Raw genomic sequence first — 10568 nt, 5'->3', positions numbered from 1 at the left:
ATATGTAACACAACTAAACTAGAAATAAAACACACAATGTCGACACATGTACAATGCCGGAACATGCACGCCATTGTGGATTAAAAAAATAAAGTAAATAGAATAGATGAAATGGCTAAGCAGCTCTCAAAAGTTCTTCAAAGAGCAACACAACATCAATCAATTGTTTGACGATATCAAAACATTAAAGCATCAAACACACGGATAACATGAAAAAATTGCCAGTAGATTACTAATTTTAATTTGGAAGCCCAGTCTAATTACAAAACCAAAATTTATATTTGCAGACCATTTAAATATTTAAAACAAAACCCAAACGAATTAAAAAAAACATCTTGAACGTGTATTCGTCGCGTAACTCAACCATTTTCACTTCTGATGCGTAACGAATGAAACCAGCGCGAGAAAGAAATACATAGGCCTATTTCAGACAAATGTTTGAGATAGATAAGTCTCCAATACGCCATTATATCTTACCTCCATAGTATGAAAACGGGCCGTTTGGAATTAATTCTCCAGGCTCGAGTCTGTCCACGAGCGTTCGCATTCTTCTCGGACTCCGGAAGAACGCGTGTCTCCTCGCGCCGAGCGCGCTCAGCTGTTTCATGCGCCGCTCTTTGGACCGCCGGTTCTGAAACCATACCTTAGTGCACATGGACAAATAGCAACGGAAATCTATTAACAGCTTATCAAAATTGTGTGCTAAAATCGGTAACACTTTACAGAACAGTGTCAGAGTGATAGTGGAGCACGTCACAACAATCAATTACAATGGTAAAAACAATATCAGTGTGCATTGTTTGTATGCAGCTTCACGAAATAATTACATAAGTATTAGTTTATTAGTGCGACTCTGTGCTTAGTTATATAAACACACAGTAACATGGACAAACATAAACTGTGAAGAAAAAAACAAAAAGCGCATTATCAGCTAACAAAATAAAAACATTTAAGTCTTATTAACCTATTTGTGCATGAGACCGATACATTTTCTGCACTGTGTAAATGGTGTCAGAATTGTATTTCCACCAATTTCATTTGTCACAATCAGTTCTGCAATTTCTACTTGATTTTACAGCTTTGAGAGAGTCAAATCAGATTTATTTTATTAGTAATTCAAAGTGGTCAGAAATGCAAATGGCATTTGACACCATTTTGACTTGAACATTTAAGGCAGCAATTGCACTTTGTATTTTATTATATTATTAGTATTTTACAGTGAGTGCAATGGAAAAATAAGATAAGAGTGGTGCATTAAATTAAAATAGCCTACCTGGAAACCTAACAGTTTGACACTATGGCCTAATGTTTACATGTCAAGTTTACCATTTTTTATTGGTTCAGACCAGTGTCTTCACATTCTACTGAGGTAGGCCTGTGAAGTGACTGAACACATTCGTACTGTAGTGACAAGATTACTCGTAATTATCGTCACCGTTAGAGAGTCGGATCTAACCTCACTTTAATGATCTTTTAACCCTCCATTTACTCCGACTGAGGGGGCAGCAGCGGGGACTTCACATCTCTAATTAATACTTAATAGGAGGGTGGTTACCGATATATTAACCGGCTCTGTGCAGTTATTATTTCGTAATCTATATATCCACCCTTGAATTCCTTTTGCTAATTATAGTTTATTCTGACGGTCTTAAATATCCAACCTCGCCACTGTATTAATCTCAACCCCTTCACTGCACTTGATCTTACTTCAGTCTCATTTTAAGACTTTATCCCCACAGCACCAATCTATTACGAGGCTTTTAATGTTGATGATGCTTTATCTGTGTTCTTATCGGATCTCTCACGCCGAAAAAAAGACCAAGATGAGGCTCTTTAAAACGATGCTGACAAATCCCATGTAGCGTGCGTAAATGAGGGCGCACATTCGCCAGTGTGGACTCTCACTGTTCTGCCGTTCACTCGACAAAAAAAGCAAGGATCGATTCTCAATTTCTCGTAGAAAACCACCTAGTATGAGGTACTTTGACAGACACAGGGACAGATTTCTGCGTTTCCACTTGACTGAGAACCGTCACAGCATGTCTAAATGTGGTCGCAAAACGTGATGGCGCTGCATTGCCAAGACTCCCATCGTTCTCACCAGTCTGATGCCAGCTGGCGTGCCTCTCCATCTCTCAAGTCAAGTATAAAAAGGCTAACCATATAAATGCTACTTCCAAATATTTACAGGTGCCAGCAAAAAAGTGTCCTCATTTCTATTCAAATAGTCTTGCCTCAAGGATTGGAAAGAAGAGGCACAATGAAGGCGCATGTCTGCTTTTTTTCTATCTCATCCAGGAAGAGAAATTTGTACCACAAGATGTCTAAGAATCACACACTATATAAATTCTCGTTATAGGCCTATCTCTTTTTGTCCTCAAATTTACTAGCAGCAAACGTAGCAATTATAGGTTACCAGTAAATACAGTTTGTTAGTATTAGTGTAAATATTTAAAAGGTTTTTTTTTTTTTTTTTTAATACATGGGACAATCTTGTATCCACTAATGCAAAAGCTTGGTTTTACTTTTGGTTGGCTACATCAAATTGAACCTTTTTGCCTTGGCTTACTTCACCATTAATATAAGATTTTAATTATTAGTAGTATTATTCTTAAATAAGATAATCTGCTACAAAATTAGACGGTGGGAATTTAAGCTTTTAAAACTGACATTGATTAAAAGTAGCTTAACATCAAGCAAATTATTTACATTCTTTGTCTCCTAATATTTTCTAAATTTCATTTGACAGCTCAATAACTTATTATTACACTATAACATTATAACTGTGTAAAAACAAACATTCAACAAAAATAGTTTTGTTTTAAAAATACACTTCGTGTTTTTGTCAAGTGTCCACGACAACCTGTAGTGTAGAATAGAAAATTAATACAGTAAGTTACCAGTAAATACAGTTTGTTAGTATTGGTGTAATTATGTATATTTACATGCATTTTTCTCTGTAATAATGTGTAGGTTTACCTGAATAACTCGCATGTTGAGACCCGTTTCCTGCGCCAGTTGCTCCCTGATGTGTCTGGTTGGTTTGGGGGTCGCCGCGAACGCCGCTTTCAGTGTCTCCAGTTGCTTTGCTTTAATAGTGGTACGCGGTCCTCTCCGTTTGCCTCCGAGGTTCTGGTCATCGTTTTCATTGTTACCCGTTTCTTTGTCCGATGAGTTTGCGATTTCCGCATCCTTAACATCGTCCTGTAGCTGGTCTTGCGAATCTGGCGATAAACTAGGATCACTGCAAGCTGTAACTGAATGGGGGAAAGAAGGGCCGTCGGAAATAGGGGGTCGAAATAAAAACCTCCGATTTAGACATGGGGACCAGAGAAGTGTTAGACACTAAACAATGGAATGTAAAATAAATAAATAAACACAAAGAAAAAATAAAAAGAAAGAAACACAAGATTTAATAAAACAAAAGAAAGGAATAAACAAAGAAAGAACAAAGAAACACTGGTATTTAGAGTTGACGGAACTGTAATGCACTAGTCTACAGCAGTGAAAAAGATTATTAGAAAATAAACTGGCTAGCAATAGGCCACAAAATGAATGCAGCAAAATCTGTATTTCATTTCACACGGAATTTGGAATAAAAAATGAAATGCTTTTCAAAATGTATTATGCATGACACCGTCTGAAGATTTCTTTTAGTTTTTAAGAACAAAAAATTATGTTTTTGTGAGACATTATGTTGAATAAAGGACTTCAAGACAGCACAGTTTATATTAGTCAAATATTTTCATGTTTCTTTTTTTTTTTTTAGATCAAAAGACCTTATTAATCGTATCGAGTGTATTAAGCATTATTGATAAAGCGAGATAATATGGGCAAAACAATGGGCGCGTGCAGTGTGCAAAATATTTTTTCTTTTTCAGTTCTCGTATCATTCCATTCATTTTACTCACCTGAAAGGAGGTTGGTGTCTTTTCCGTTCGTGCTGCTTAAATAATCGTCTTTACAGACAAATTTATTTTCGTCTATGATGTACAATTCCTCCCCCGTGGATAGTTGCTTGTTACACATCATGCATGTGAAGCAGTTCAGATGAAACACTTTGCTCCGTGCCTTCCGGACCAAGTCATTCGGCGAGATCCCCTGAGCACAACCTGCGCATTTTGTTCCAAAGCGCCTGCAAATGAACAGACCAAGAAAAAAAAGGTCACTATAACACGTTAACACATCAGATAAAAATCTAAAGCTCCAAACCAGACCAAATTAATGGAATAGCATCGTTTATATTTGAGTGTATATAAAATGAGTGTTCGTAAATGTTTAATATTATCATCACTGTAATTTTTTGAATAATATTTAGCACAATTGTTATTTGTTCTATTGTCATGGATTATGCACTGTTAACGAAAATTGAAATAAAATTTAGGTATGTATTAGTACAATTTTTTTTTCTGTTGTAGGCCTAAATAAAATTGCATGTATTTTAATATTTTATAATATGTATGTATTTTAAACATACTTTGCATGTATTTTAATGTGCATTAAAGCATAATTAATAATCCCCCGTAACAAAAGGACATGTACATTCTTCCAATACAAACACCACTGCAGTAAATACCCACCACTTAATTGTGACCAATAATGTGTATTGTGATTCTCTGTACAGATTGTTGATTCTGAGTCTGTGATTACATTGTCTGAGGGTTTCCATCTCAAAGTCGTTTATTATTCAAATCCACTTATCACATCTTAGCTCGAACCACTGCAGACACACGCGCAGCCTGCCACTGGGCCGCGTTACACTTTCAACTACCCTGGCAAAGCATTGATCCCTGCGGCTTCCCTGGCTGCCATTCGTTGTAAACAAAGTGTGATTTCCTTCAAAACCCTTGCTGCGGACGAGTACACAGACTATTAGTGTATCTGCTCGTCATTTTGCATAACAGTTCAAATTAACAAGCATTTAATTAATGGGCGTCCTAATCAAAGAATCAAACAAGTCGGTCGTGTTGACAGTACTTAGGATCACACTTCATGTTAGTGTGAATTTAAGTCCTAAATTCTAATGAAATCATGCAAAATTGCATACATATATGCGATTTGTAAAGCTTTAACAGCATTTTGAACTTAAGTTTAAGTTTAAGAAAATTCACTAAATTTAAGTAGCACTGTAAATATTTTTGAGTGTTTGAGAAATGGGTGATTTGAGGCATGTTGATGTTTTAAGCTACTTCTCAAATAAGTGAAACCTCTTTTGAAAATTAACTGTCATTTTGAAATTATATATAACCTATGAACGGTAAATTACACAAAATATTAAATAATATTTAATCTATTCATAGCCGCAAAACAACCGGTTATATCTGTATGTTGATGTTTAAAAATATTGCCAACTTATTTTATTGTTCTTGTAGACAATTATACCCGTGTCTCTGAAGCACATACTATGTACTATAAACTATTATATTTCCGTCTATCACAGTAATAGATGCACAGCAGAAAAACGTAATATTTATGAGTCGAATTCACACAAGGAGCTTACCTAAAGAAGTCGTTTTTGCAATACAGTTTTCCTTCTCGAGAGAAGCATTTCTCTGTTAGGTTACATTTGCACTCGCAGCAGTGTACGCACTTGATGTGCCATGCTCTGTCCAGAACATTAAGGAGAAACCTGTCCAATATAGGCCTCTCGCAGCCCGCACAGTGGACCATTGTCTTTGGATGTGCTCCCACAGTTACTGCCGTGGTGTCCACAACCCGAGAGTCTGCTCCTGTTTTCTCTCTTTCCAAAGAGAGAAGGGAAAGTGTTGTAACGCTGAAGGATGCTCCAAGTCAGTCTTTGCGAACAGGTTCGAAAGGAAAAGATCAAGAAGTTTTAATTATATTCACCACTTCTGTGTATGGACCTGTAGCGGTCCAAAATCAAGATGATAAAAGAGGATCTTCTCATGAGGTAGTGCTTCAGTTGTCAGTCATTATTTCTCATCCTCTTCCTTGCCAAATGTTGTGATGCATAAATGAAGCCAGCATAGAGAACTCTTTCAAAAGACCAACTGCTCGTTGGCTACAAAGACAAGGACATCATTGCGGAAAAAGCACATCGCCGTTGTCAAAAACAAGGTGAAGCATTGATGACGATGTGCATTAAAGTCTTTCATAAACAAACATCTAATGCAACCGGTCTTGGACGGAACTGGCACACGAGACATGCGAGCCCAGAGCACTTTACCAAGTCCACGTATCCACTGTGTACGTCCCTCTGAAAGATGCAATGGCCAAACGCTTTGAAAAGTGCGTCTCCCTCAGTAACGTGTGCTGTTTCCTCGGTAAGACAGAAGAGGCGAAAGATGCTAGTGTGAACAGAATGCGCGTGACATCTCGTTGCAGGACTGATGACGATCCCCGAACAGCCTCCGGTGTTCTGCATGTTCCTGAAAGCACACGAGCCAGCCTTATTCACAGTCTCCTGACGTCACTCCGGGCCGAGGCCAATCAGCGGCTTTCCGTTCAAGTAACCATTAGCTATCCCCTCGCCGCTTTACCGGCACACTCCGCGCTATTTATAGGGAACAGAAGACACCAATTGTCAAAAATCCCAGAAACTGTCATATCTTAGTTAATGCGGAGAGTCAGAAAACAGAACTTGGTATTCGAAAGTCTTCCTAAATTGTATTTTTAATTTATCTCGTCATTTTCCGATATTCGTCCATCCTGGTGGATCCGCGGAACGAGAGAAGCATTTGATAAGGTACATATCTGATAATTTACGAATTGTTTATGCGTAGGTAGATGTGTCAATAGCCTACTTTAAGATATTCAGGACACGTCATGCTGTGAAAACTGTTGTGTAACTGTGTGTGGTTGCGTTTATTTCTTAAAAAGAAAAGGATGCTTACTCTGGTATATGCATTGCTACTTTTTTCTTTATTAATTTTATATCGAATAACAGCGCAAACATAATATGATTTACCTTTTTTATTGTATCTGACATGTAACTATCAAGACAACTTATAGAATGTTTCCTGAAACCTTCATGAAGTAGGCTATGCCATAAAATAATGACGTATTTTGCTGTATAAGATCATACGTTCACTTGTCTATGACGAGAACTTTAATGCGAAGAGTTCATTTCTTCTTCGCTGACACTAAATCTAATTTATAGCCATTCTATTTCCTAATACAGTAAGAAACAATAATGCAATTTTACGCAGCTTTAAAAACTAACTTTTAAAGCTATTCTTTATAATCAATTTGACAATTAGACAGTTTGTTTAACCTTTTAAACTACGTCATTCAATCAACGAAAAGACACTTACGAACTAGGCTACATCCTCCTTTGGTCCTTTGTTAAACGAGAGAAAGTGAAAGACAAGAGGGCTCTAAACTTTACAGGATGTTAGATCACCTCAGCAGCCTCTAATGGCCCAAACACCTTATGGTGTTTTGTTAGATCTGTTAAGTCCGTTCTTCTGATTTTAAGCAATATACATCGTGTTCTTCAAGTATTATCAAGGCTTATAGTTAGGCTACATTTCATTGCAAATAAAAAATAGTGTAGGGCTATTGAATTTAGAACAATTTCAGATTGTATGGGTTTGTTTCCTTGTATAGATGGACAAAAATTTCGTTAAATCTTTCAATCTCTATAACCCTTTATCTTATTTTTTAATGTTTTATAATAATAAAAATGTGTTCAGTGTGTAATATTATTGCAATATTTTCTGTACAAGAAGTATTTACTAATATGAAATGTTTAGTTTTTGCTGTATGCACATTAACCTCATCTGAAATTTTCACAGCGAATATCTGTATCAATGTAATAATTCAATATCATTAAAGGACACGTACAAGATCCTAATCTCATTTCAGACCTCTTGAACCTTTGCCTTCATGTGTGACACTGACACCATTCACCACCATAAACTGACTCGGTCATTCCAACTTACACACACACACAAACACACACACACACACACACACACACACACGCACGCACGCACGCGCCCCTCAACCTCACAATCTTAGCTATTTACATTCTGTCAGCGTATATTGTGCAAACGTTCCAGTCTGGAATCTGGAATCAATACCACGCAACTTTGTGCATATGGGCCAAGTCTCGTGTAAAACGGCATAGTGGGGCTGGTCCACGCCATGGAAGCAACGGGCCTTACACAACACACAGAAACAGCTGCCGATGAGCGTCTAGGGAGCGCTCCTCTTTGACTGTGGGACCCTTGGATGACATGTGTTGTTTCACGAAGAATAACAGATAAAAGATGAACACACTCCATCTTTTGCAGTCGCCTATGCGGCCACCACCCCTCCCCTGTCTCTCCTTTGAACTAGTATTTTCTCCCAGTTTGGAGGGCATGCAAATCCACTGGATATTTCGACTGCAATAATGAGAGTGGGCGTTGAATATAGAGAGCATATTCAATATAGTATATTCAAGTATATAGAACGTAAAAAAAATAATTATACAATAATCTTTTAATATCGGTGCAACAAAAATTCCGTGGATATATTTTTCTTAACACCACCCCATTTCATTTATTTCGGCCATATTTAGTGTATATTATCACATTATTAGAAGATAAAACTTATTTTTATTACTGCACAATAATAATAATTTTCTCACACTGATTATCATTATGGTATTATATGTTAACAGTTAAAAATCATTTGCAAATACTTTTACTCTTAACTCCATAAATGTAATTTGTGTAACTTTTTAATAACCTAAAAGTGACCTTCGTTCGTTTATCATGTATGAAAAATCTCATATGCAGGTTATATGAACAAAATCTGCTTCCCACTTTGGGTAGAACTTCTGAAACAATTAAACTTCTATATTTCAGGTTTATTCTACGAGGGAAGTTTCATTAATATTTAGATAAAAGATCATAATTACAAATGTATCAATTTCGTTAGCAGACTGATAATTTGACATGCTGACTCTTCAATTAGTGGCATCGTCAGGTGTACTGACCGAATGGAAAAAACGGCGAGTCTGGAGATGGAGCAGTGCTAGAGGGAGCTATCGATCGAAAAATTCTCACCGCTGGGAGACCAAATGCCTGTCAAACTACACTCGCTGCATTACGCATGCTCTTAGTGCAGAAGCGTTTTCGAATAAGAAACATAAAAAGCGGGCGAGTGAATCAAACCGTTCATGTTACCTTAGTGGTTTATAGATACGATAAAAAATTCTCAGAAATATATCATGACATAAACTGTGTTGCAGATCAAATCTCAGCCAAGTGCATAATCAAACGATTCATTTGAAATTTGTTAAAAGGCAAAACGTCTAGAGTCTAGACAAACATTTCTGTTGTTCACGTCATGATTAATGCATTTGGGAAAATAAGTTCACAGCCTGTGATGTGACGCAGGTGATATGTAAATAAATATATGGACTGTTACACTGTCTATAAAGTAAATGAAATGGCCCCATGCTGATTATTTTGGTATCCTGACATTGGAGCCTGAACATATGATACATTGGCCACTATCGCTGTGGATGAGCACCTCACTATACATGGCTCTGGATCTATCACTGTGCCTTATAGTCAAATTCAGGATAAAGGTTGAGTCTGACAATGTGTGGGCTTCGTCTGCCCTCTGGTGGACTTGAAGAGAGAGGTTTGAAATAGCATTTCATAGATGTTGTAAAAACAAACATAAAAAAAAAACTACTTTTGCATGACCATACCATCAATAACATTTAACAGCTGCTGCAATTAATCATAATTGCACAAAAGCAGCAGTATAAAAAGTAAATTAAGGTAGAAAATGTGAGACATATTTGTTAGCTGCACTATATTAAAATATGTAATAACATTAACTTCACACTTTTTTTCTCAGTTTTTTTTATTTTAGTTAGGTAAAAAAAAATATAAAAAAAAAAAAAAAAAAAAAGTAATAATTGTATCTTTAACGCGCTAGCCTTCAGAATCCAGTCTTTTGGAATTCATCTAAAATTATCCATAATGTTAATTTGACTAATATATATATTTTTTAAAACATTAGGACTTTTTTTCGTTTCGTTTGTTTGTGCTGATATAGGCTAGATGCTTAATTCCTAAAAGTCGTTCAATAATTCGTTTTAAAATTGGAGTGCAGACAGAAAAAAACGTAAATGCAATTTGAAAATGTCATCTTAAAGCAAATTACTTGTTTTAATATTAAGAGAGTGAGTGTTTTAGTGTATTTTTTCGCATGTAGTCATCCTATATAGCTACGATAGGCTACATGAACTGAGTTAGTGTGGGCAGAGCAGTGTGTGATCGCCGGCTGTACAGACACGCTGTGACTCCGGTAATAAAGTGAGAAATATTACCCCTTACTCGGGCTTTGATCAGCTGGTGCACCGGGACAGCCAGGAGCCGGAGTAAAGGGGGGCTCTGTGCCTCGGGCTCCTCTCCATATCGCTCTGCACCGTTGCCTGTTTGTTTACGCGTTTTATTCATGATATGTGGAATGCCTGTTAGTAACATGCGCTGTAGCATAGTAAAAAAATAAATAAAAATAAGCTGGCAGGGTAGTGCAGCTACAAAAGCAAGATATAGATGTGCTGATATTTACATTATGACATTATATATTAAAATGAT

General features: G+C 36.7%; 1 protein-coding gene across 1 annotated transcript in view; it reads right to left on the bottom strand.

Moving 5' to 3' along the window:
• Positions 1-5854, bottom strand: part of LOC107757026 (LIM/homeobox protein Lhx1-like) — an 8020-nt gene extending 2166 nt beyond the window's left edge. Inside the window, exons 1-4 of the mRNA XM_016574369.1 lie at positions 5501-5854; positions 3912-4135; positions 2980-3257; positions 478-643 (exon numbers count right to left, since the gene is read on the bottom strand). Of these exons, the coding sequence (XP_016429855.1) occupies positions 478-643; positions 2980-3257; positions 3912-4135; positions 5501-5670 (838 nt within the window). The 5' untranslated portion in view covers positions 5671-5854. The remainder of the gene's footprint in view (positions 1-477; positions 644-2979; positions 3258-3911; positions 4136-5500) is intronic.
• Between the last annotated feature and the right edge of the window lie 4714 nt (positions 5855-10568).

The sequence above is a fragment of the Sinocyclocheilus rhinocerous genome, unplaced genomic scaffold (genome assembly GCF_001515625.1).
Source record: "Sinocyclocheilus rhinocerous isolate Xijiao unplaced genomic scaffold, SAMN03320098_v1.1 scaffold1152, whole genome shotgun sequence".
Taxonomy (NCBI): domain Eukaryota; kingdom Metazoa; phylum Chordata; class Actinopteri; order Cypriniformes; family Cyprinidae; genus Sinocyclocheilus; species Sinocyclocheilus rhinocerous.
Note: the sequence above shows the minus strand (reverse complement) of the source record. Positions and strands in the feature narration are given on the sequence as shown.